General features: G+C 54.3%; 2 protein-coding genes across 3 annotated transcripts; both read left to right on the forward strand.

Moving 5' to 3' along the window:
- Positions 1–8,698: 8,698 nt before the first annotated feature.
- Positions 8,699–13,257, forward strand: PTMS (parathymosin). The gene is made up of 5 exons (XM_069490245.1): positions 8,699–9,077; positions 11,977–12,048; positions 12,258–12,336; positions 12,493–12,554; positions 12,726–13,257. The coding sequence occupies exons 1-5, from the start codon at positions 9,033–9,035 to the stop codon at positions 12,774–12,776; spliced, it is 309 nt and encodes a 102-aa protein (XP_069346346.1). The 5' UTR covers positions 8,699–9,032; the 3' UTR covers positions 12,777–13,257.
- A 2,110-nt stretch (positions 13,258–15,367) lies between these two features.
- On the forward strand, positions 15,368–20,872 carry LAG3 (lymphocyte activating 3). 2 transcript variants are annotated; one of them, XM_069491048.1, is made up of 8 exons: positions 15,368–15,425; positions 15,899–16,046; positions 16,419–16,678; positions 17,279–17,542; positions 17,932–18,207; positions 19,778–20,020; positions 20,289–20,419; positions 20,709–20,872. In XM_069491048.1, the coding sequence occupies exons 1-8, from the start codon at positions 15,368–15,370 to the stop codon at positions 20,865–20,867; spliced, it is 1,539 nt and encodes a 512-aa protein (XP_069347149.1). In that variant the 3' UTR covers positions 20,868–20,872. The 2 variants fall into 2 exon arrangements, with proteins under 2 accessions (XP_069347149.1, XP_069347150.1); XM_069491049.1 differs by lacking the exon at positions 19,778–20,020.
- Positions 20,873–24,585: the final 3,713 nt, after the last annotated feature.

Below are 24,585 nucleotides of genomic sequence, written 5' to 3' on the forward strand. Positions count from 1 at the left end.
TTTGAACATAGTGAGGGTAGAGCAATAATGTTGTGGGAGTTAGGGGGAGATTGGATTTCCTGCTTGAGCCGAAGTGAGTGGCTGTGAGTGTGTGTGTACATGTCCGTGTGTGTTGGAGGAGGGAGATGAACCCTAAAAATTAACTCTAAGGTCCTCCAGGTAGAGAAAGTGGACATCAGCTGAGAGTGAGATTGAAAAGTGACTCAGGAACATTTTTTTTAAAGTCAGCTTTTCAATTTGTTTTTTTATCCACATTCATTCAACAAATATTTATTGAATGCCTACTATGTGTCGGGTACCGTTCATGGCTCTGGAGATACAGTGATGATATAAAGGAAAAGCAAGGAAGACGGGGGATAAAAGGACAGGCAGCTGGGAGGTGGTTGCTTTGTGACTACGGAAGCCCTCACTGATGAGGTGACATTTAAACAGAGACCTGAACAAGGTGAGGAGAATAGCTGGGATGAGAGGCTGAAGAAATAGCAATGCAAAGGCCCTGAGGCAAAAGTATGCTTTGCGTGTTCAAGGAACAACAAAGAAGCCAAGGCATGCAGACTGGTGTGAAGGAAGGAAAGAACAGTAGTGAGTGATGAGGTCACAGAGGAGGAAGGAAGCCAGATCATGTGGGACTTTATAAAACCTGCAAAAGGATCACTCTGGCTGTTGTATGGAGGCTAGAGTGGGAAGTGAGGGGGAGCACAAACAGAAAGACCTATTAGCATGCCGTTGCCATAAGCCAGACACGATGGTGGCCGAGAGCAGGTTAGAAGCAGTAGAGGCAATGAGAAGTGGTCATGGTCTAGATATATTTTGAAGATGGAGCTCACAGAATTTGCTGGTGAATGGATGCAGTATGAGAGAGAGAGAGAGAGATGAGTCGAGGATGCCTCCAAGGTTTTGCCCTGGGCAACTGAATGAGAATAAATGACCATTTTGCTTACCACACTGCCAAGTACTGAACTGAGTATGCACAAATAGTTTGAGAATATGTTAAAAATTGTGACTGGTTGGAAAATCCTGACCATGTGACTGCACAGGTTAACTGACCTGGACAGTCCTATCTCTTGAATCTAGCCACCTAAGGAAGGAGGAGATGTGGACAACAGGAATAAGTGACTTCCACACCTAGTTGGACCATAGGTATTAGATGTTAGACTGTCTTGGGTAGATATTCTAAAGCTAATGGTTGGCATTAGCATTGGAGTTTCAAATTGTCCTTTAATCATTTCAAAAAGACATCCCATGGCCGGGCATGGTAGCCCACCCCTACAAGCCTAGCACCCTGGGAGGCTGAGGCGGGAGGATTGCTTGAGTCCAGGAGTTCAAGACCAGTCTGAGCAAAAGCAAAACCCTGTCTCTACTAAAAATAGAAAAAATTAGCAGGCTGTGCTGGCATGGGCCTGTAGTCCCAGCTGCTCGGGAGGCTGAGGCAGGAGGATCCCTTGAGCCCAGGAGTTTGAGGTTGCTTGCTGTGAGCTACGATGATGCCACTGCACTCTAGCCTGGGTGACAGAGCAAGATTCTATCTCAAAAAAAAAAAAAAAAAAAAAGACACCCCCAAGGAGGCAGTACCTCGTGTCATTAACATGGCCATTGAGAATTGAAGTTTGTGCTAACTATGTGGTAGATCACATCAATACACATTTATTGAGCACCTACTATGTGCTAGGCATAGAGATAGGTGCTGGGGATTAAAAGACAAGACAGACATGTTCTCTGCCCAGGAAGCTTACAGCCTACTAAGGATGACCAACGTGGAATCAATTTTAATCTTATGATGAAGTCTACACCAGAAATATGTATATTAAAAGGGCAAAAGTCGCTGAGTGCAGTGGCTCATAAGTTATCCCAGCACTTTGGGAAGCCGAGGCAGGAGGATCTCTTGAGGCCAGGAGTTCAAGACCATCTTGGGCAACGTAGCAAAACCCCATCTCTACAAAAAATAAAAAAATTAGCCAGGTGTGGTGGCGTTTGCCAGTAGTCCCAGCTACTCAGGAGGCTGAGTCAGGAGGATCACTTGAGCCCAAGAGTTAGAGGTTACAGTGAGCTATGACCATGCCACTGCACTCTAGCCTGGGCAACAGAGCAGGCCCCTATCTCTAAAACAAACAAACAAAAAGGGCAAAAGTGGTTCAGAAAAGGGATGAGTGATGTGGGGCCTGGGGTGGGAAGCCAGGGAGAACATTCCAGGCAGAAGATGCAGTTGGTGCAAAGGCACAAAGGTATGCCCCATTTGGGAAGAACTATGAGGAGATTAAAAAAGACTGCTGAAAGGCCGGGCGCGGTGGCTCACGCCTGTAATCCTAGCACTCTGGGAGGCCGAGGTGGGCGGATCGTTTGAGCTCACGAGTTCGAGACCAGCCTGAGCAAGAGCGAGACCCCACCTCTACTAAAAATAGAAAGAAATTATATGGACAGCTAAAAATATATATAGAAAAAATTAGCCGGGCATGGTGGCGCGTGCCTGTAGTCCCAGCTACTCGGGAGGCTGAGACAGGAGGATCGCTTGAGCTCAGGAGTTTGAGGTTGCTGTGAGCTAGGCTGACGCCACGGCACTCACTCTAGCCTGGGCAACAGAGTGAGACTCTGTCTCAAAAAAAAAAAAAAAAGACTGCTGAAGCAAAACTTTTGAGGGACTAGTGGCGAGAGGTCAGGCTACAGAAGTTAGAAGGGACCAGACCTTGAGGGACCCTATTTATTATACTTCTGGAATTTATCCTGTAGGCCTGAAGAAGCTACCAGAAGGTTTTAAATAGGGAAATTACATATTTTAGGTAGAAAGGCAGTTTATACATTTTAGGAAACATTCTTGAACTTCTACAATATGCCAGGTGTGGAGATAGAGGATGGAGATTAAAAAAATGTTTTCATCACGGTTGAAAACCCTAAGGGGCTTCAGCTTAAATTCAGTGAGGGACGTTGCCCCTTTGAGCAGAGGCTGGGGGGGGCTTGGAGAAAAGAGGAGGCACTCAAGGAATAGGAAGGCTCTGGGGCAGGAATGGAAAGGTGGAGTCTAGGACGACCCCCTAGCGTGACTGAGTGGGTAGAGAACAGCACCACCAAGTGAAATAGGAAACACGAAGGAATTTCAGCCGGAACGTGTTAGGTTTGAGGAGCTGTGGTATAGCCAGGGAGAGATGACCAGAATGGGAGTAGAGTCATGACTCTGGAGCTCAGGAGAGAGGCCGTGCTAGAGATATGAAAGTTGTCAGTGTTGAAGGTGCATGTTGGCACGGGGACTTAAAACCATGGCAGTGCTTGATGGAATAGCTTAGGGAGTCTGGAGAGAGAGAACAGGACCTCTGAGACGGAAGTCACCTGGAAGGGTTCAGTCAACACTGTCAGTGTCTCCTCCTGGTTATTAAGTCCTCCTGCAGTGTTTTAACTTCTAGGCAAAATAAGTCTTTAGCTGTCCCTCCTGTTCCCATTTTCTCTAGCCTTTTAAGTTTTACTCTACTGATCCTTTGGATCAGCCACATAGTCTTTAATCCGTGCGAATGTGAAAGCCCTGAACAAACACGTACCTATGGTAAAGTATATGACAGCAGTGGCCCAGATGACCTTCAACACAGCAGCTAGAGTTGCTCTCTGACTTTCTACTTACAGACCACTGGGGATGGAGGTGGGAAAGGAGGTAGAAAAAGAGGCAGTTTAGGGCCAAGGTCTAAAGTGGTGCTGTCCAATATGGGAGCCACTGGCCGTATACGGCTATTTAAATTTAATTAAACTTAAATAAAAATTCAGTTCCTCAACTGCACTAGCCACATGTTCAAGTGTTCAATAACCACATGTGGCTAGTGGCTAACGTATTGGAAACTGCAGATAAAGGACATTTCCATCATCACAGAAAGTTTTATTGGATAGAGCTGCAAAGCAGCTATAAAAGAAGTCTTCCTTCTGGACTTTTTTGAAGGCCCATGAAGGCTTTTTGAAGCGTGCACATGGGGGAGAAACTGAAAGGAGGATGGGGAGGGTTGGGCAATAGCGAACTACTCTAGGTATAAAAGCGAAGGAGTCATGAAGGAGGGCACAGAGAATAAGAAAAGCCAATCAGGGAATCTGAAGGAGAGGTACAATGGTGAAACCAATTGTTTTTGCTGGGTAGAAACTTCATGGAGTAGGAAAGTCACAAAAAATTCAGCTGTGTTGTCTTTAGAGTAGACAAACCTAAAGAGAGAAAAAAAAATTCAGTTGTGATGTTCAAACCGTAAAAGACAGACAGTTACCACCAGGACATCAGTAGCTGATGAGAAGATCTCAAGTTAGATAGAGGCAAGCCAGTATCCTGGCAGCACGCTGTGTTTTCCCAGCCTACTTAAAAAAAGAAAGTGGAGAGAGCCCTGAGATTAAGAGTCCAAAAGGGGCTTGAAATTCATGATTTATTGAGTTCTTCCTCTTTTGTGCCAGGCATTGTGCTAGGTACTGTGCCACAGGAGGAGACATCAGTAAGGGTGGAAGACCAAGGAAGGTGGTTTTGATAAGGAAAACCCCATCTATTACTTAGTACAGCAGCCACCTGAGACCCCCCACCCCTCACGGAAGACCCGCATCAGCATAACACTAACCTAACACCTGGCCCATCAACTAATCTATTACCTGGTACATCAGCATAACACTAAATCTATTACCTGGCCATCCGCATAACACTAACTACCTGGTGCATCAACTACCCTATTACCTGGTGCATCAACATAATACTAACCTATTACCTAACACATCAACTAACCTATTACCTGGCAGGAATTAGTAACCTGAGACCCCCACCCCTTGGATCACCCCAACTTAATAAAAGTGGGAAAAATTGGGTAGACAGGGCTCAGAATTTGGTGGCGAGACCCCGCTGAGCCCACTGGCAAATAAACCTTGATTCTCAGACTTCATTTACCACTTGGTTTGTCCTTGGGACCACTCGCTGTAACACTTGCTGTAACAGTTTAGTGTTAGGAACAATGTATGGATAAGGGTTTGCAGAGTCAGGAGAGATCAGGGAGGCATTCCAGAAAAGGAGTGCCCATGGAGATGAGACAGTGTGCCATCTGGCTGGACTGGGGGAAAGACAGTCCTGGATACATGTTCCTTATCAGGTTGTACTTTTTTGTTGTTGTTGTTTTGAGACAGAGTCTCACTCTGACGCCCTGGCTAGAGTGCAGTGGCATCATCTTATACATACTAAACTCTCTCCCTCTATTCCTTGAGGGCAGGGACCATGTCTTTTTCACTCAGCTTTGTGTCCATCAATAGCACAGTACCTAACACTTAGTAGGAGTTCAGTAAAAGTCTGTTGAAATGCAAGAGTTCAAGCGTGATACGGAGGACAAAAAGAAAATGTAAATTTTTTTTTTAGTTTAAATCAACTTAGATGTGAGTAGAATATGGTGGTGATGAGTGAGTAGAATATGATGATGGATAGGACACACTAGACCAGTAATCACGTGATGTAAGTAAGGCACATGTGTGTAGTGTGGCACATGAGAAATGTACCTTAGTGTTGTCATGAAGATGATTTCTTCTTATTTTCTTAACACTCATGGGGAGGGTAACATACTCAAAAAGAATATGATTAAAGGTAGAATAGTTTAGATCCCTCTCTAGGAGTCCATGTGCTCTCACCTCTCCAGTGACTTGAATTTTGAAAATATTAAAATTTTTTTTAAAAGCACAGGAAAAATGGGAGATAGAAAATGAGGTCATGGGAGTGGAATGGGGTAAAAAAATAAAAGAGGAGTGAAGATAGCCCCACTCTCAGGTTTCTGTCAATAACTAGACCTTCCTTAGTGCTTAAACTATGGGATAAATAGGCACACTGGAAAAATCCAGGAAGCTGGAGAGGGGAAGAATTCTATAGGAATGAGATGGAAATAATTAGAACTGAACACCTCTCCCACACAGTAGCAAGGTAAATTTCAAGGATGTCAGGCCAGAAGTTATTGTTTCCAGGGGGCTCAGGTCTGCCTTGTTTTCACCTGGCCTCCTTTTTCCCACCTTCAGAAAATGTGTAAGAAGCACAAGTTTCCCCATTCAACTGGTGGGAGAAATTCTCAATTGGACTGTAGAGTAAGAGAATTCTAGGAATAGGCAAGCCTCCATAAAGACTCAGAAATAGTTCTATGGAAAGGAGCAAACACAGGCATTTAACACCATTGGCCCCAGGGGCCCTGAGACTAACCCCCAAAACTGTAGGGGCAGGCTCTCAGCATCCCACTCACTCCAAAGTCATCCTCGGTCTCACTTCCAGCTTATTTTTCATGAAGCCAGGACTTCAGGAGACTGATCTGTTGTCCAACCAGATAGGGAAGGCTAAAGGATGCCTCCCCCATGCAGGAAAGAAATTAGATCTAGGTGTCCAGCTTCCTAGATCTTTTCCCTGGAGTCCCTGCGGACCCTAGTGTCCAAGTTCTTAGATTTTCAAGGCGCTCCCTTGGGCCTTGGGGCAGGATTCCCATTCTCTGCTTCTCCATCTCCCTGGAATTTTCCACTGCAGCTGCCTCCGCTCCCAGACACCCCTCCCTGGGCAAAATTCCCGGCTCCCTCCGCCTCCCCTTCCCTAATCACACCTCATTCCCACCCCCAGCCCTGAAGCCCAGCCCACAGTCCAGCCCACAGCCCACACTAACCCCGGTGGTCCCAGTTAGAGAAATGGGAGGCCAGGCTCCTTACAGAAGGGTAAGAGGGAGGGTCCCAGTCTCTCTTCAGGGCAGGGAGAAGGGACAGTGGAGGGGCTGGTCCCCCGTGGGCCTGGAATGGAGGGAGTGGCCCTCCTCACATCCCCATATAAGGCAGGGCAAGAAGTTAGGCTTCTGGATTGGCTGATTCAAATGAGCATTCCACCTGGCAACAGGGTTTCTATTGGCTCTCAGGAAAAATAGGAGGAAGGTGGATGGAGGTTGTTGGTGGCGGTGATTGGAGGGGGAGGGGAGTGGAGGTGACCGGAGTGGGGGGCGGTTACCAGGGCAACAGGGTAAGAGCCCAGCAGGGTGTCCGAGACAGCAGGCGGGGCTGGGAGGTGGAGAACTGGGTAGAGGAAAGGACGGCGGGAGGGAGAGGAAAGAGCCTGACCCGCCCGGAGGGAGCGAGACTGGGAGACTGGGGGGCGGGTAGCGAAGGAGCCAGAGGGAGATAAATGAAGCAAGAGGACAGAGATGGAGACAGTGAGAGACGGCTAAAGACATCAGCCAGTGAGTCAGAGAGACAGATTGAGAGAGGGAAATGGAAAGATCTCAGAGAAAAGATGAACAGAGTCCGGCAAGGAAAAAACCTGGGTCGGGCCCCAAGATTTTTGAGGAAACCGAGACTGAGAAACTGATAGTAGAGTCAGAGAAATTGGGAGGTGTGTACACCAAGGAACCAAAAGATGGTGTATTTAAAACTCAGATACAAATAATGATAATGATCAATCAACGTGTGTTTTTATTCATGAAATTTATAAAACAGATGAAGAATAATGACAATGACAAATATGGGAGTGTACACACACCAAGGATACCTTTTTCGCAACCCCAGCCTTCCACCCCATTCACTTTCCTGACCTTTAATCCACACTCCAGCCCCTGTTCCCTCCTGAAATCCCAAGCTTCTCAAAATGACTCAAGATAGGGAGGTGGAGGGCAAAGAGCTGAGGATGTGTGGAATAGGGTGGGGCTGGAACTCCAGACCTGGACCTGTGTTATATATTTGCAAAGGAGGCAAAAATAATACAGAAAGGCTGGGGAAGATGGCAGCAGAGGAAAGAGAAAAGCAAAGAGAGGGAAACTGTAAAAAATGAGGACATCAAGAGGAGTTGAGGAACACCAGCTAAGAATATAGGGCCAGGTGACTGACTCAGATAAGACAAGAACAGTGTTGTCCGGGAGAGACAGGGAAAGAGACCAGAGGTGGAAACCCGAGAAGAGGGTGTAGGAGAAGTGATAGAAGAATGAGAGAGATGCGAGATATAAATGGTTGTGAGGGAGGGGTCTGGGTAAGATGACTGAGGAGGGAAGAAGAGAAATAGAAGGACAGAAGAAAGGTCGAAAGTGGGGAGAGGTGGAAGAGAACCAAAGGAGACCAGAGGGCCTCTGACTACCCTCCCATCACAGCAAAGAGCCAGGAAGGGAGGGACCCAGCAAGGGTCACAAATGTCAGTCTCGGCAGGAGACAAGCTGGGCTGCCCTTTCTGCCCTCCCATCCCTTCTGGAGGCCACCCAGAGACTGGATGGAGGATGAGGGGAAATCCAGCGTGATGTGGAAGTAGCTCCCCAACCCTCTTCCTCTTCTTTAAGCTTTTGGTTTCCCAAATACCTGCCCTGCCTTTCCATCTGCTCCCCCCGCCCCACCACTTGGCAAAATCTCAGCGCTTTTTTTGGGGTCAGTAGGATTCTGGCCGCCTCTCCTGTCCGCCCCCGAAAGACACACTCCACATTCGCAGGCAGTGGGTTAGGCTTTGGAGAGGTGCCTCCGCGCAGGAACCCCACCCCTTCCCACCTCCTCGCCCCACTCCTCTTTCTCCGTGGCCGTCAGTCTCTCCATTTCCCCCTCCGGGTCTAGTCCTCCCGCCCGACTCTCGCTCTCCCTCCCCTTGCTTTCATCCTCCTATCCCCACCTCTCCAACCTCCTCTTTCATCCCCCTCCCCTCTCCTCTCCTCCCCGCTCCCGCCTGCCCCACCCCTGGGAAGCCCCTCCCGTCGGACAGCGCCGCCTTATAAGCGGGTTCCCTTCCCGGGGGCGGCAGCGGCTGGTCGGCGGCAGCTCTGCTGGTGCGGGGGCGGCAAGCCCGGGACCCAAAGACCGCTGCCCAGCGAGCCGGCCACCGCCTGCACCGCCCTTCCGCCCGCCCTCCGGACGGCCGCAGCCCTGCGGGTCTCCGCTCCAGACCCACCCCCGCCCCACCCCGCGCGCCTCAGCCGCCTCTTCCAGAGACCCAGCTGCCGAGCGGCCGCCGCCGCCGCCGCCGCCGCCACCGCGCCAGGTTCCGGCTGCGGCCACCCTCCGCCGTCCAGGGCCCCTCCGTCTCGGCCCCGGGACCCCGGCTACCCGCCAGCCCCGGCCCCGGCACCATGTCGGAGAAAAGCGTGGAGGCAGCGGCCGAGTTGAGCGCCAAGGTACGGGCGGGGGCGGCGGGGGCCGGACCCCTCGCAGGCCGGGGGCCCACCGCGGTCCTCCGCCCCCGACTGCCCCGCGCGGCCCTCGCACCCGGGTCCCGGCGGACCCCACTCCGCCCTCCCCCCACTCCCCAGCCTGGCGCTGCCTACCCCGCTTCGCGCGGCTACCGCCAGCGCCCTCTAGCTTCTCTGCGCGCACCGCGCCGCGGCTCCCGGCCTGGCGGCTCGGGTAGGCGCCCGGCCCCCGCCGTGGTCCCCACCCCGCCCCGGCCCCACCTCGCCTGCCTCTATCCCGGCCGCTTTCCCGTCGGAGCGCTCTGCGTCTCACTTTACCGGGCCCCGTCCCCGCGGCCCGTTCCCCTGTCTCGACTTCCAGTCTGACCTCACCTTTCCTCTGCTAAGCGGTTTGAGATCCTCAAGTGTAAACAGGACTCTCCCGGGAGGCTACTCCTCCCGGCCCCTCCCCTCGCGGCCCGATCGTCTCTTGCTTCTCTCCCCGGACGGCTACTGCTCCTCTTTTCTCATTCTCTTCTTTCGGTCCATCTACATCCATTTCCTCTGCTCTACTGGCTTTCAGCTTTCTTTTCTCTTCATCGCCCCCCCCCCCACATACACATTTAAAGAATCTCGAATTCCTAAAAATCAGAAGAGGGGTGCGGGTATAGCCTTAGTAAAAGCTGAGGCTGGGCATTGCCTGGCATTGCATGGAGCTGTCCTTGCCCTCGTCAGCTCCCTTCCTGGGCCTCATCCCTTCGCCCTTGCCTCTCTTCCAGCCTTTCTCTAATTTCCCTGGGGAACCTGCAGAGTGTCGCTTTGGGAAATTAATGCGGCCAGGGTTTGGGGGCTGGGAGCCCAATCTTGGGGGGGGGCTGCTGAGGAGCCGTCATACAGGTCTCCCGGAGGCCTGCGAAGGGAAAGCAGGGAGCCAATGGGATTAAAGGCAGTGGGAGAAGGGATGTGTGTGAGATCCGGCAAGGTGTGCCTGTGTGGCCCTCCGGTGGGCTGTGCGGTGGCATGTGACTTCACTGAGTAGGTGTCTTTGTATGTCTCAAATCCAGCGAGCATGTGGGACTGCCCGTGTCAGTTACATGTGTGCGTGTGGAGACGTAGATGTTCTGGAGCCATGTTGTCGTTTGTGAGTGCTCAGTGGCTCCACTGTGCTCTTGTGCTGTCTCAAGAGTGTGTACCAGAATGGCCAAACACCAGGCCGTGTGTCTCCAATCTCGTGGGTGCTCCTCTGTAGCTGTCTGTGTGAATTGGTGTCAGCCTGTGTCAGTGCATGTGCCTGTGTTGAGTAAATGAGGCCAGAGGGCTGCTTAGCACAAGACCCAGAGCCTAGGTCACATACCCTCCTGGAAAAGGGATCATGGAAGGACAGTGACCAGAAGGACAGAAGAGGGGAGGAGAGGGCCCGGCCCCTTGGACTTTGGTCCCTGGTATTTTCCCTCCCTCCCTCCCTCCCTCCCTGCAACAGCCCAGATGGGAAATTCAGGCCATACAGACCTGGTGCTGGGGCCCCCAGAAAAGCTGACAAGCCCCTGGCTCTCCTGGCCCAGGATGTAGGGAAAGGCCCACCAGGTAGTAGAAATGCCATGCCAACCTTGTGGCCAAGAAATGAAGACAGTGCGGTGAGATGAAAAAGAAACCTAGCTGGAGCAAGAGGGCCTAGTGTTCTGTGCTCCCTTTAAAGGGAAAAAGGAATTGAGTGCCTCCCCTCACTAGGCCTGCCATTTTGCACCAAGCCCCTCTCCTATCCCCAATCCTGTTCTAGAAAGGACACCCCCTACTCACACAGAAAACTTTCATCTGCATGGAGTCAGATACACAGAGTTGCACACCAATGCCAGATCCAATCACACAAGGACACCTACAGTGCTGCTCCATGCCTGCCAAGGGGTGGGATAGGGGGAGGACTGGAATCTGAATTGGAAGGCTGGTGTAGTGGTGTCCAGAGGGGACTCCCACATGAGCATGTCAGAATAGGACATCATGGGCATGCCTGCCGGGATCCTGGGGTGAAGGAGATAAGGGGTAGTGTGGCAGCAGAGTCCCCAAGACAGGTGCCTCCCCCATCTACATTCCCATCCCACCCCAGACACAGACCTTGTGTGTGGCTCTCTCTTCATCTGCCATGTCTGATACTCTTTCCCTTCCATGTTCCCTTTTTCCTACTTTACCTACATTTCACTGGAAATGGCTACTTTTACTCCATTACACCAATGCATGCACCACAGGAGGTAGGGAGGAAGAAACTACTTGAACTGTTTTGGGGTCGGGAAGGGGGTGCTGGGAATATGTCAAGGTGCTCTCCCTATCCTGTGGTATTTGGCCAAGCGGAGCATGGGGATTGGGGAGACACAGACCGGGAGAAACAAAGGCCCTAGAAGCTGAAGGGGAAGCTGGGAGGGATGCCCAGGAGAGAGAGTACTCAGGAAAAGGCCCTAGAGGTAGACAAAAGGCAGAGCTGGCGGGCAGTGGGGGGGGGGGGGGGGGGCAGGCAGAATAGGCGGAGGGACATGGAGAGGGGGTGGGGCACTGAGCTGCCAGCAGATGGAGGGGATTTGCTTTGCTGAGCTGAACTCTCCAGCCAGTGAGGTTTGGGAGAACTTGGAGGGGGTGGGGATCAGTCCCCCCCCCCCCCCCCCCCCCCGCCTGCTGCTCCCCTTTCTCATCACTCCCCCACCCTGCTTGGGTCTTGGGGAAGGTGTGTCTGGTCTCAGCCCCTTTGTGGCCCTAATGTAAGGACCCTGACACCTCTGTTCGGTCTCTAAGCTGTGGCCACCTTCTCCATTTCACACTCCTCAAAGCTCACCACAGTGGGGGAGAAGCAGGGCTGAGGGGACTTAAGAGCTGCACACAATTTGTGGTGAGAGAAGGATGACCTCTTTCTCCCTTACAGGACCTGAAGGAGAAGAAGGAGAAGGTGGAGGAGAAGGCAAGCCGGAAAGAGCGGAAGAAAGAAGTGGTGGAGGTGTGGAGGGGTCAGGCGGGAGAGGAACCCCACCTGCCCTAGCACTTTCCCCTCCAGTTACCTTCCTGGGGGCCTCAGCCCTGCCCTTCCCTGACCCCTTCCCTGACCCCTGCCGTCCTCACTGCCCTACCCTGGGGCCCTCCCAAGTCCTCTGGTGGTGCTGCCAGGGAGCTGCGGCCTGATGGTGCTTCCTCTCCTGGTCCCCACAGGAGGAGGAGAACGGAGCTGAGGAGGAAGAAGAAGAAACTGCCGAGGATGGAGAGGAGGAAGATGAAGGGGAGGAAGAAGGTGGGGAGGGGCAGGGAGGCTGGGCTGGAAAAGTACAGGCTTAAAGGCTCAGAGTCAGGGTGGGTTCAAAGACCAGAAGCCAGGCTGAGGGCGACCACAGGGGGTCTCTGCGGGAGCTTCCTGCCCTTCCCCAATCACCCATTTCTGGCTCCTCAGATGAGGAAGAAGAAGAAGAGGATGACGAAGGGCCCGCGCTGAAGAGAGCTGCTGAAGAGGAGGTTTGGGCTGGGTTGCGGGGCCTGAGGGGCTGTCAGGGATGCTGCAGGGGCTGGGAGCCCTTTGGATTTGGACCCAGATCCCTGTGGTGGCACGGGCGGTGGCTGGCAGGGGCGGGACAGGGGACAGTCTCCTCCCCATTTTACACTACCAGACTCTTTTCCTCTCCACAGGATGAAGCGGATCCCAAGCGGCAGAAGACAGAAAACGGGGCATCGGCATGAGCCCCCTGCCAACGGGCTGGGGGTGGGAGGCCCCTCAGGGCCTGGAGGTGGGGGTGGGAACAGACAAGTGCAGCCACTCTTCACCTGGCTCCTGCCCTGGGCCCTCGCCAGCGGTGCCACCCTCTTCTTCCTCCCCAGCCTTCTCATTTCCGCCTCTCCACCCTCACTCTGCCGTGGTCCACCTCCTGACCTGCTCCATCTGACCCCCCAGCTGGTCCCTGTTGCTCCTCTCTCTCTTTTGCTCTCTTCCTCCCTCCCCCACCAGTCCCACCCCTCCTCCAGAGGCCTCTTCCCTAACCTCTGCATCCCCCAGCCTCATGCCCTGCCCCATCCTCTCCTGCCTGATCCCGGGTCTCCCTCAGATCCCCTCCTCTCAGACAGCGCCAGGCCGGGGTAGGGCCGGGGTTGGGGCCGAGCCCCACAGCTGCCCCCCTCCCCTCCCCTTTTTGTATAATTTAATAAAGAAACGGTCGCGCTTCTGTTTTTAACCTGTCTCCTGCTTTCCCGGGGTCCAGTCAGTGCAACAAAAGGGTGGTTGACCTCACACTCTGTCCGGACCCTTCCCATCGGAACAAAAGTAGCAGCACACTCTACCACTGGCGACTCCACGAAGACAAGATCAGTCCTCCAGGGAGAGCCCAGCTCTTATGAGAGCTGACATATGTCCTGTTTTGGATTCTCTGGGATGCTCCTCCCCAGCAATACACACTTCCCTGCTAACCCACACAAGACCTAGACACTGCTGAGCCCAGTGGAAAGCCACCAGCTCTATTGTGCTGAACCAGGCACACAGAAACAGGAAGTCCCGCCCCTGGACTGGGAGAGGGCTGGTAGGCCCGGGTCTCGGCCTCTGTCTGGCAAGGAGGACACGAGCTCTGGTCACGGTCACGGTCGTGTAGGGGAGAACTCCAGGGCCTGTTGTGATTCCCGGGTCTGCTGCATGTTCTTGTCACCTGCCCTCCAACCCTCCCAGGGTGGCTGGGCTGGGCTGGGCTAGGGCAAGAGTTATCTGCCTCTGTCAGTCTTCCCTAGTCCCTCTGCTTCAGTTTTCCTTGAGTTCGATTTGCATTGCACGATTCCTGCATTTCTCCATCCACATATGATCCTTGTGCTACCCTCTTAGTTCAGAACCTCTGGATTGGGGGAAGCACAGGGGTCTGAGCTGAGAGGGAGTGGGGTTGACTCACTGACAATACCATTCTTCCCAGGAGACACCTGAGACTCACCCAAGGTCAGGACTACAGACACACACAGTTTTTATCTTCACATTCCCTAACCTTGGCAAATTATTTCATCTCTTTGAGCCTCAGTTTCCACATCTGTACAATGGGGGAATATACTAGATTTCATGAGTTACTATACGCGAAGCATCCAATACAGTGCCTAATGCATAATGAAGGCTCCATACGATATAGCTATTCTTCCCTCGCACCCACTTGGCATGCTTTTCCCCAGACCTGCCATCTTTTTTCTTTCTTTTTCTTTTCTTTTTTTTTTTTTTTTGACAGAGTCTCACTCTGTTGCCTGGGCTAGAGTGGCATCAGCCTAGCTCACAGCAGTCTCAAACTCCCAGGCTCAAGCAATCCTTCTGCCTCAGCTTCCCGAGTAGGTGGGACTACAGGCATGCGCCACCATACCCGGCTAATTTTTTCTATATATATTTTTTAGTTGTCCAGCTAATTTCTTTCTACTTTTAGTAAAGACGGGGTCTTGCTCTTGCTCAGGCTGGTCTCGAAATCCTGAGCTCAAGTGATCCTCCCGCCTCGGCCTCCCAAAGTGCTAGGATTACAGGCGTTAGCCACTTTGGCAGCCCAGACCTACCATGTTCTAGGATGCAGTGAAGCTTCCTGTCCACCTTGTTGCCCGGAGACATTGTACAGATGGATGGGTGGGGAACAAGTCTGCCAGGGTGATGGAGTTCTGAGAGATTAAGTGCAGGAGATAAATACCAAGGAAAGAGCATGCGGAGAAAAAAGTGTGACTACAAAAAAGTGTGACCACGGGGACTGAGAGGCAGCTTAGAGATGGGCAAGGGGGTTGCTCCAGGAGAGCTGGTTGGTGGAGGAGGGCAGAAGGAGCGTGGGGGAGGGGGTGGTGGGGAGACCCAGGGCTGAGGAAGTAAACAAGGGGAGCGCCACCACAGAGGTGGAGGGTGATGCTGCTGGGAATCAACCCCCTCAGACTTTCCACTGCGAAGCGAAACCGTGAGCCCTGGGGTGTGGGGGGCGGCGACAAGGAGGGGAAGTGGGGAAGGTGGAAGGAAAGCAGAAGGACAGGGCAAGGGCCCAGGAGCAGCAGAACGGCAGGCGTCGCACCTTACAGCCACCCTGACAGCCACTGTGCCTCCATTCTGCTCTCTGCCACTGCCCTGCCCATTCCCTGGGACACCCCATCCCCCCAGGCTGCCTGGTCTGACCAGCTTTGCCCTGAATTCCAGCCTCTGATCATTGTCCCTCCCCACCCTCTCTCCAGGCCTCCCCCTGTCCCCCTTCCTCCACCTCCCTCTCTGCAGAACTTCTCTTTTGTCCCCCTCCTTCCTTTTCTGACCTCCTCATTTTGGAGGGCTCAGCGTTGCCCAGGCCATAGGAGAAATGTGGGAGGCTCAGTTCCTGGGCTTGCTGCTTCTGCAACTGCTGTGGGTGGCTCCAGGTAAGGTGGGGATGGTGGGAGGAGGGTTGACCTCCAGACCTGTAGGAGGGGGCAGCAGGGATCTCTCTATGGCCTCAAAGATCCTGAGGTCCTTACTTGGGCGTGGTAGCATGCACCTGAGTCCCAGCTACTCAGGAGGCTGAGGTGGGAGGATGGCTTGAGCCCAAGCAGTGAGCTATGATGGTGCCACTGCACTCTAGCCTGGGCAACAGACTGAGACTTTCTCTCTAAAAAAAACAGAAACAAACAAACAAAAAACACCTCCCAAGGTCTTTAGCTCTGTGGTGGCTCCTTCTAACTCCTTTCTTGGGGGCAGTCCTTCCACCCTGAAAGCCTCTCTTGGGTTTCCTCCTTGGCAGAAAAGGGATAGAAACCCAAGCTCTTCCTCCACCCTGTCCCTCTCTCAGGAAACACTCAGGCTCCTTCTCTAATCCTAAAGGCCCCTCCTCTTGGCCTCTCTTTTGCCCCCCCAGTGGAAGCTCCAGGGCCTGGGGCAGAGGTCCCTGTGGTGTGGGCACAGGAGGGGGCTCCTGCCCAGCTCCCCTGCAGCCCTACACCCCCCCTCCAGGATGTCAGCCTTCTGCGAAGAGGAGGGGTCACTTGGCAGCATCAACCGAACAGGTATGTGCCCCAAACTTGAGCAATGCAGCACCAATGGCAACCAGACTCAACCCAACACCCAAGCCAGCCTTCTGTCCCCTCCCCTCAGGTGTCAGTCCCTTTGAAGCCAGTGACTCAGCCACCCCCCCCCCAGAACCCTCCTGCCCTTCCTCCGCAGACTGCCCCCACCTGCACCCCACATATGCCCGACTCTCCAGTAATGGATGGAGCGGGCCCCAGCCCAACGGGAGAGCGTCAGGGGTGAGGGGACGGTTGGGGGTGGGTCAAGAGGTCTCTTGGTGGGGGCGTCCTCAACCTCAGAGTGTGACTGACTGCATCTTCTGGGGCTTCTTCCCCCTCGAGCTTCTCAATTCCATTCTGTCTCCCGCGCAGCGGCCCGCCGGCCCCGGGCTCTCGCCCGGCAGCTCCCTCCCGCTACACGGTGCTGAGCGTGGCTCCCGGAGGCCTGCGCAGCGGGCGGCTGCCCCTGCAGCCCCGCATCCAGCTGGAGGAGCGCGGCCTCCAGCGCGGGGACTTCTCGCTGTGGCTGCGCCCAGCGCTGCGCGCCGACGCCGGCGAGTACCACGCCGCCGTGCGCCTCGGGGACCGCACCCTCGCCTGCCGCCTCCGTCTGCGCGTGGGCCAGGCCTCGAGTAGGTGGGGCGGGACGAGGGGCGAGGGGCTGGGAGGAGGGCCCCCCCGTTCCCCGTCGCCCTGAGGCAGGAAGGGCTGGGGCAGACGCTGCCAAGGCCCCCAGAAGGGTAGAGGAAGAGGGTGGGGAGCCTGATTGAGGGGAAGGTGCCCCCAAGCACGAAGAATGCGTATGCGAGGAGGGCCCTGTGGAGAGATTGTGTCACCCCTTGAGCTCCCCTTCCCCCTGCCCCCACTGCGGGAGTGCCCTGGTGGAGGCCCGGAGGCACTTCTGCGGGGGCGGGCAGTGCGTGCGGGACTAGAGTGATTCATTTCAGACATCTGTAGCTCAGGGGTGGGCTCAGTGGGGATCCTCATGCTAGGCCTGGAGAAGGGGGAGGGTAGATGATGCCAAGTGAAATTGAGGTAGGGGCAGAGGAAAGTAGTCCGGGGTCTCTGGGGATCCACTTTAAGCACCTCCAGGTGTCAAGCACTGAGCTAGGTGGGGGGGAGACAAATCTAAAGTAAGGTCCCTGTTTCCAGGAGCTTCCAGCTTGGTTGGCTTGCTGTATTGGGAAAGTGTTTCCAGTAGGGCTGATCAAGTCCTCTTTATCCTTGCACAGTGACTGCCAGCCCCCCAGGGTCCCTCAGGACCTCCAACTGGGTCATTTTAAACTGCTCCTTCAGCCGCCCTGACCGCCCAGCCTCTGTGCACTGGTTCCGGGGCCAGGACCGAGTTCCTATCCAGAAGTCCGGGCATCACCACTTAGCCGAAAGCTTCCTCTTCCTGCCCCAAGTCAGCCCCCTGGACTCTGGGCCCTGGGGCTGCATCCTCACCTACAGAGATGGCTTCAATGTCTCCATCATGTACAACCTCACTGTTCTGGGTAACTCCTCCAGTCTGCCTTCACACTTGACCACAACCCCTTCCTGCCCCCTGTCACCTCCCCTGACTTCTGGGTCCCCAAACCAGATTCTCAGCAGCTAGTGCTGCCTGTCATTGATTACTCTGGGCCTGTCTGACCCCTTTCAGCTGCCCTCTCCCCTTCCAGCTTTTCCCCTGGCCTCCCAGCCTCACTTTCTCCTGCACCCACTGGCCCAGCCCACTTTCTGGGTTTCTGAGCATCTTTGGTTCATCCACCTTATTCTGCTCCGTAGCACTCTTCAGAGCCAGACCACCTCTTTCACTCTTCTGCCTCCCTCCCCTGCAGTCCCAGGCTCCAACCCCACTGCACCCCCACCCCAGCTTTAACTTTGGATTCCCTTTTCTCTCCAGGCCTGGAGCCCCTGGCCCCCTTGACAGTGTACGCTGCAGCAGGTTCCACAGTGGAGCTGCCCTGCCGCCTGCCTCCTGGTGTGGGGACCCAGGCTTCCCTCACTGCCAAGTGGGCCCCTCCTGGGGGAGGCCCTGACCTCCTGGTGGCTGGAGACAATGGCAACTTTAGCCTTCGACTGGAGGCTGTGAGCCAGGCCCAGGCTGGGACCTACAACTGCTGCATCCACCTGCAGGGGCAGCAGCTCACTGCCAGCGTGACTTTGGCAGTCATTACAGGTCAGCTCCAGGTGGGGAAGGAGTGGCTCCCATCCCAGGGGAGCAAGGTCAGGGAGGGACGACTGGCTGGGCAGTGACTGGGCAAATCCACTCCATGATGCCAGGCCACTGGGCACAAGTTCCAGAGGCTGCCCATTGCGTTCTCCTCTTTCTCACCCCCATTATAAACAACTGAAACTGAAAATCTCCCCTTGAGTCACAACATAAATGTTCCACTGTTCTCTCTGGGACTCCCCTGCTCTGAATTGGCTGGAAGGTCTGGAAAGTTAGAAGGAGAGGTGACAAAAGTTTGACTGGTTCAAGAAAGATGGAATGTATTTGTAGAATCCTGTCTACTTTGGGTCCAGGGCTTGGGTTAAAGTTGCAGGAAATGGCCTGGATTTGGGAGGAGTTAAAAATCAGTCCCTTGGTCAGCAAATATTTACTGAGCAAGGGTTTTCCAAGACAATATAAAACAAATACGGAAAAAAGAACAGTCAGAAAGTATGTGTTGACTCATTGGTAACTGTCAGCCATGACGGATCAGCCACGTCTGCAGCACTCACCTGTGGCCACTAATAGTAACACCACATGGTAGGTGCTTAATAATGTATACGGAATGAATAAATGAACATGCTAACAAATAATACGTCTCCTGAGGGCCAATCCTGAATTTCCACCCGCTTTCTGGAAAGCTCTACCTAGATATTATACCACCCCTCAGCCTCACCCTGGACCCTGTCTTTTCCTCACACCAATCCTGTCAGAAAGTGACTCCACAGGTACCCCACCCACCCTGAAACCTGGCCTCCCCCCTCACATCAGGTCAGTCACCACAACCCACCAGTTCTCTCAGTCCAGTGACTTCTTGAGGGTCAACTGCTCTGTGTACAGCAACTCTACGGAAGAGATGTTGTTACCCTGTTTTAGGGAGAAGCAACTTTCTCAAAGTCACACACAGCTGGGCACGGCCAGACTCACGGTCTGCACTCGGGTATCTCTGTCACCAAATCTTCACTCTCCCTGTACACCACTCTCAGTCAGATCAAGGCCCTGCACCCTTTGTCTCCTCTCACCCACCTATCTCTCACTCTACAACTTCGAGAATGCTCTGTGTCCACACCAGTGGGTCAGTTCACTGATCTCTATACTTTCGGAAAGGGGGATAAGTTCATTCAGGGGGCCCCACAAGGCCGGGGCACTGGTGTGAGCCATGTGATGGGAATGGGAAAATTGTAAGGTAGATTGGGGGTCAACTCGTCTGACTGATATTAAGGGTTCTGGGCATTTGCATGGAAAGTAAGGTAAAAGAAGCTGAAATGGTATTTCTTATGTGGTCCTTCGGGGCGAGTTTGAGTGTGAACAATGCCCTAAAGGCAATAGGGAGCCCAGAAAATTTTTGATCGGGGGAGGGAGCTGACCAGAGCATTGTCTTGATAAGATTAATTTGGCCATGACCCCTGATCCCCTCCCCTAACCCTACCCAATCAGAACCCAAGTGAGTGCAGGGTGATTGAGACTAGGGATTGAACCTGTGCCACCAAGCAAGGGGGCAGGAACCCGAAAAATCTCTTCCTTCTAATTTTTTCAGTGACTCCCAAATCCCTTGGGCCACCTGGCTCCCCGGGGAAGCTGCTTTGTGAGGTGACTCCAGCATCTGGACAAGAGCGCTTTGTGTGGCACCCCCTGGACAACCCGTCCTGGGGGAGCTCCTCAGGACCCTGGCTGGAGGTGCAGGAGGCCGGGCTCCATTCCCAGTCCTGGCAATGCCAGCTGTACCAGGGGGAGAGGCTCCTAGGAGCACCGGTGTACTTGCCAGAGCTGTCTAGCACAGGTCTGAGGCCCCAGTGTGTCACAGCCCCAACTCCAGAGCAATCATCTTGATCCCCTTTCCAGAACACCCCCCCCCCCCCCCGCCCCTATCCCAGTGCCTGTCTTTCCAGTCAGGGACCTGACCTTGAGCCCTTGTCTAGGACTGACCCAGTTCTGCCACTAATTAGCTGAATGACCCCGGACAAGTCCCTTAAACTCTCTGGACCCCACTGCATCTGTGAGGGGATAGCAGCCCTGACCCTGTGCCTAATCCTGTACTTTCTTCACAGGTGCCCAGCACGCTGGCAGAGCCCCAGGTAGCCCCTCCACAGGTCACCTCCCTCTCTTTCTCATCCTGGGTATCCTGTGTCTACTCCTTTTGGTGACTGGAGCCTTTGGCTTTCACCTTCGGCGAAGACCGGTGAGCCAGGGACACGTGCTTGCTCGCTGGCTGCCCCTCTCCTCAATCTTCAGAGTGCTGTCTGGCACCCTTCCTCGGGAAGATGACCAGCAGGGACCCTGGACTTGCCTTCAGAGCCTCCCTCTTCATAAGCCTCTCACTCCAGGGACCCCTTGTGCCTGGGGGAGGCTTGAAGGGGCTGAGAGAAGGCTGGGACCAGATGGGGAGGGCAGGGGGGCTGAGAAAAAACAGATGGACTCCGCGTCCTTCCTCCTCCCACCTCCATCTCTGTCTCCATTTCTTCCCACAGTGGCGACCAAGAAGGTTTTCTGCCTTAGAGGATGGGATTCACCCTCCTCACGCTGAGAGCAAGTTAGAGGGGCTGGAGCAAGAACCGGAGCCAGAGGCTGAGCCCGGGGCCGAGGCGGAGCCGGAGCCAGAGCTGGAGCTGGAGCCGGAGCAGCTCTGACCTGAAGCTTGAACAGCCAGCAGATCTCAGCAGCTCAGTCCAAATAAACTCCCTGTCAGCAGCAAGCCTGAGTCTGACTCCTTCTTGTCCAGTGAAGGTTCCTGTCTCTCCCCAGCCTCTGGGGGCTCCCTTCTCCCACTCTAGCCTCCTAACCTACTTTCCCCAGCCAGTCTCCCTCATCTTCCCCTTTTCTGTTTCTGGTCGCTTTGTTTCTTCCGTGGTGTGTGTGTGTGTGTGTGTGTGTGTGTGTGTCTGTCTGTCTGTGTGTCTCCCCTGGGTAATCATTTTTCTGAAGCTCCAAAAATCCCTCGCCCCTTACCTCCTCAGCCCCCTCCTCTGTCTCCACCCACGGCGTGCTGGCTGCCCTGGTTTCCTTTATATTTTTGTCCTTCTGGCCCACCCCATTCCATGCTCAGCTGCACTTCAGCACTTGCCCGGAGCCCCCTGGCTGCAGCAGGTGTGCACACATGCCCGCACGCACGTGTGCACACTCACACACATGCACACACAGCATACGGAGGAGCCCTGCCGCGGTAAGTCCTCCAGGAGATCCGGCAGCCAGCTGAGGTACCTACCTCTGCCCCACCCCCCACGTTCCTCAGTCCTTGGTGACTTTTCTGGTCCCAGGCATGAGAACACACTGCCACCCAGTGGTCACTGCTTGTCACACCCCAGCGGAGGTCACTGGGCTAGCTGTGCCAGGCCCAAGGAAATTTAACACTGTAGTGGACAAGGTGGAGCACAGAGTGCGGTGTGTGTGGGCAGTGCCTCGGCACACTCTGTGTGCAGCATATAAGTGTGCACCCTTCAGGAGAGGGACTGACCGATGCATGCCTCAGGAGACACAGCCCTGGCCCTGGCAAGGTTATGATCCAAATGTGGCAAAGGGGAGGGCTGTGAACAAAGGCCTAGGCGAGAACAGCCAGCCTGGCCGTTGCTGCAGCTATGGGAGCCAGGAGCCCTGACTTATTCCATCTCTGCTGATGCAACCATAGCCAATCTCCCCGAGCCTCAGTTTTCTCACCTGTCTAGTGGGATAATGATGATAACCCACTAAAAGGTGTTGTTGCACATATCGGATAATGAAAAGGCTTTGGAAACGTGTGGCGTACTGGTCTGATTACCCATTAGTGAAGGAGGAAGCAGCCTAATAACAATACTGTCGGCCGGGCGTGGTGGCTCACGCCTGTAATCCTAGCACTCTGGGAGGCCGAGGCGGGTGGATCGCTCGAGGTCAGGAGTTCGAGACCAGCCTGAGCAAAAGCGAGACCCCGTCTCTACTAAAAATAGAAATTATATGGACAACTAAAATATATATACACAAAAAATTAGCCGGGCATGGTGGCGCATGCCTGTAGTCCCAGCTACTCGGGAGGCTGAGGCAGTAGGATCGCTTAAGCCCAGGAGTTTGAGGTTGCTGTGACATAGGCTGAAGCCACGGCACTCACTCTAGCCCGGGCAACAGAGTGAGACTCTGTCTCAAAAAAAAAAAAAAAAACAATACTGCTAATAACGATACTGAAGACCCCAGAGCCCGCCTGTGCCCCTCTCTGTTTGCCTCTCTTGGAGTGGGGATCCACCTGGGCCATGGTGATGGCCCTTTCAGCAGAGCACACATGGCCTCAGCAGCACCCTCAAGTCCGGCAGAGGGACAGAGACCTCCACCTGCAATGGTATGGGTCCCTGTACTTTGGCCACAGACAGCTCTGCCAGGGAACCTCGACCCTGTACAGGAGGACATAATCCTAAAGCAAGTGGCGAAAAGCCTGTTGAACAGGAGGCATGTGCACATGGTGTCCCACTGGGCCTGTGTGCTGTGCGCAAAGCCACACAGAGAGACAGACCATGAGGCTGAAGACCTGTCCCTGTGGAGACCAATGGCCAGGGCTTGGGGACAGAGAATGGAGAGGGGACACCTTTGCTCTGTGCAGAGCCTTAGGAAGAGAGGGCCACCTTCTGAAACCTGCGTAGTGAACCATTTAAGGCTATCTGAGATTCTGAGCCTTAGGATGTGACTCTTGCTTTGTCACAGGTAGAAAAACAGTAGCACCAGAAAGAGGAAGCTCTGGCACTTGCTAGGGACGATCACACTGTCAAGTGAAGTCCTGAAGTCCCCTTAGAAGCCTCCAAAGCATCACTCCCACCCTTCACCGTGGGTGGGGACAGCTGCTGAGGAGACTCCTCGGCTACCCCTCAGGACCCCCCTCTCCACAGCCTTAGTGAAGGTCCCCATGTTTTAGGAGGGCAGGGATTTCCTGGAAAGTTCTGTGGGCGGCATTTTTCCTTCTACTAGATAACATCCTATGCCCTTTGGGCTTATGAGAGTAGTCACTGAAGAGTCACTAGGGCCTGTGCAGGGACTTCCCCGTGCTCTTTCATGGAGGGGACAAGGAGGGGACAGAGGCAAAGTGAAGCACCACCTTGTTCCTCCACCCCCTAGAGAAGCGAAGAGCAAAGGCAAGAGGAAGAGGGGCATGAGGGCTGGTGCATAGAGTGCTTCTCTGTGGGATCTCTCCTGGGGTGACACTCCTGCTCCCAGGCCTCTTCCCGCAGAGCCCCACTTCCCACCCAGCAAGATGACCTCCAGCCCTTTTCCTGTCCTTTAAAGGTCCCCAGGAGGCTTGGTTAATTTGCTGGGTGACTCCAAGTTTATCTGCACACCAGCGATCCAGGCTGGGGTCCTGGCAGGGAAGGGACATCAGGGGGCAGGAGCTCAGGGAGCTTCAGGGAGTGGGTGGGTGCGTGGGTGGGGTCCTTGAGAAGGAAGGGGAGTATAGGAGTTATCTACTGCTGCATAACAAATCACCCCCAAATTAGTAATTTAATGGGGGAGGGGGAAAATTAGTAATTTAAAATAATAAACATATTGTCTCACGTGGTCAGGAATCCAGGAGCACAGCTTAGCTGAGCAGTTCTGGGACCTCTCGAAAGGTTGCTGCCAAGATGTGGACCAGTGCTGCAGGCATCTGAAGGCTGGGCTGGGGCGGAGGATCTGCCTCCAAGACAGCTCACTCAGCTGGCTGCTGGCCAAGGCCTTAGCTCCTGCCAATGTGGGGGTGTCCATCTTGCAGCCTGATCTGAAATAAAGGCCAAGAGAGGGGAGGGGCATCTCTGAGGATCCCCAGCCCTACCAGGGGGGCCTGAAAGCCCCCTACTGTTGGCTACCCAGAAGTTCCGGAGGCCAAATGAGGTCTAGGGCCTTGGCAAGTCAAGTGTGCCAGGCAAGAGGCCATACTGTGCCCTCAAGATCTGTGGTCGCATTTGCCAGGGCTTCCCACCCTGACCTGGTCTTCTCAGCTCCACAGGGCAGGGCAGGGGCCTGTGTAAGCCCAGAAAGTTCCCTGACCCACCGCCTCTACCAGGCAGAGGTGCTGGGGTTCAGGCCTGAGCCCCTGCTGCTACCCCGCCATCAAAGGAGGCAAGCAAGGAGCTTAGGGTTCCCCGCACAGGCCCAGCCCAAGGTGGAGTTCCTCCTTTGAAGAGAACGGGGTTGGGGTGGGGAAAGGTTCTATCTGCTCTGCTATGTGGCTGACAGTTTCTCCAAGGGGCTGCAGGTGTCAGCTGGCTGAGCTCAGGCTGGGCTCTGAAATGTACCGACTCAAACCTCCCATAGAGTGGGGGAAGCCCAGGGACCACCCTCTGAGAGTGATAGAAAGTGGTCCTGGAGCCAGGGGAAATGAGGCTGGGGTAGAGATGGGGTCTGCCCTCCTGGACTCTG

This window comes from Eulemur rufifrons, chromosome 16 (assembly GCF_041146395.1).
Source record: "Eulemur rufifrons isolate Redbay chromosome 16, OSU_ERuf_1, whole genome shotgun sequence".
In the NCBI taxonomy this organism is placed as follows: Eukaryota; Metazoa; Chordata; class Mammalia; order Primates; family Lemuridae; genus Eulemur; species Eulemur rufifrons.

What these genes read in the sequence shown, in the direction of transcription:
- LAG3 (XM_069491048.1), top strand. Translation starts at nt 15,368, where the DNA reads ATGTGGGAGGCTCAGTTCCTGGGCTTGCTGCTTCTGCAACTGCTGTGG. An exon ending in TGGCAGCATCAACCGAACAG is followed by an intron (nt 16,047 to 16,418) that starts GTATGTGCCCCA and finishes TCTCCCGCGCAG; the next exon opens with CGGCCCGCCGGCCCCGGGCT. An exon ending in GCCAGAGCTGTCTAGCACAG is followed by an intron (nt 20,021 to 20,288) that starts GTCTGAGGCCCC and finishes CTTTCTTCACAG; the next exon opens with GTGCCCAGCACGCTGGCAGA.
- PTMS (XM_069490245.1), top strand. Translation starts at nt 9,033, where the DNA reads ATGTCGGAGAAAAGCGTGGAGGCAGCGGCCGAGTTGAGCGCCAAG. An exon ending in AGATGAAGGGGAGGAAGAAG is followed by an intron (nt 12,337 to 12,492) that starts GTGGGGAGGGGC and finishes CTGGCTCCTCAG; the next exon opens with ATGAGGAAGAAGAAGAAGAG. An exon ending in AGAGAGCTGCTGAAGAGGAG is followed by an intron (nt 12,555 to 12,725) that starts GTTTGGGCTGGG and finishes TCCTCTCCACAG; the next exon opens with GATGAAGCGGATCCCAAGCG.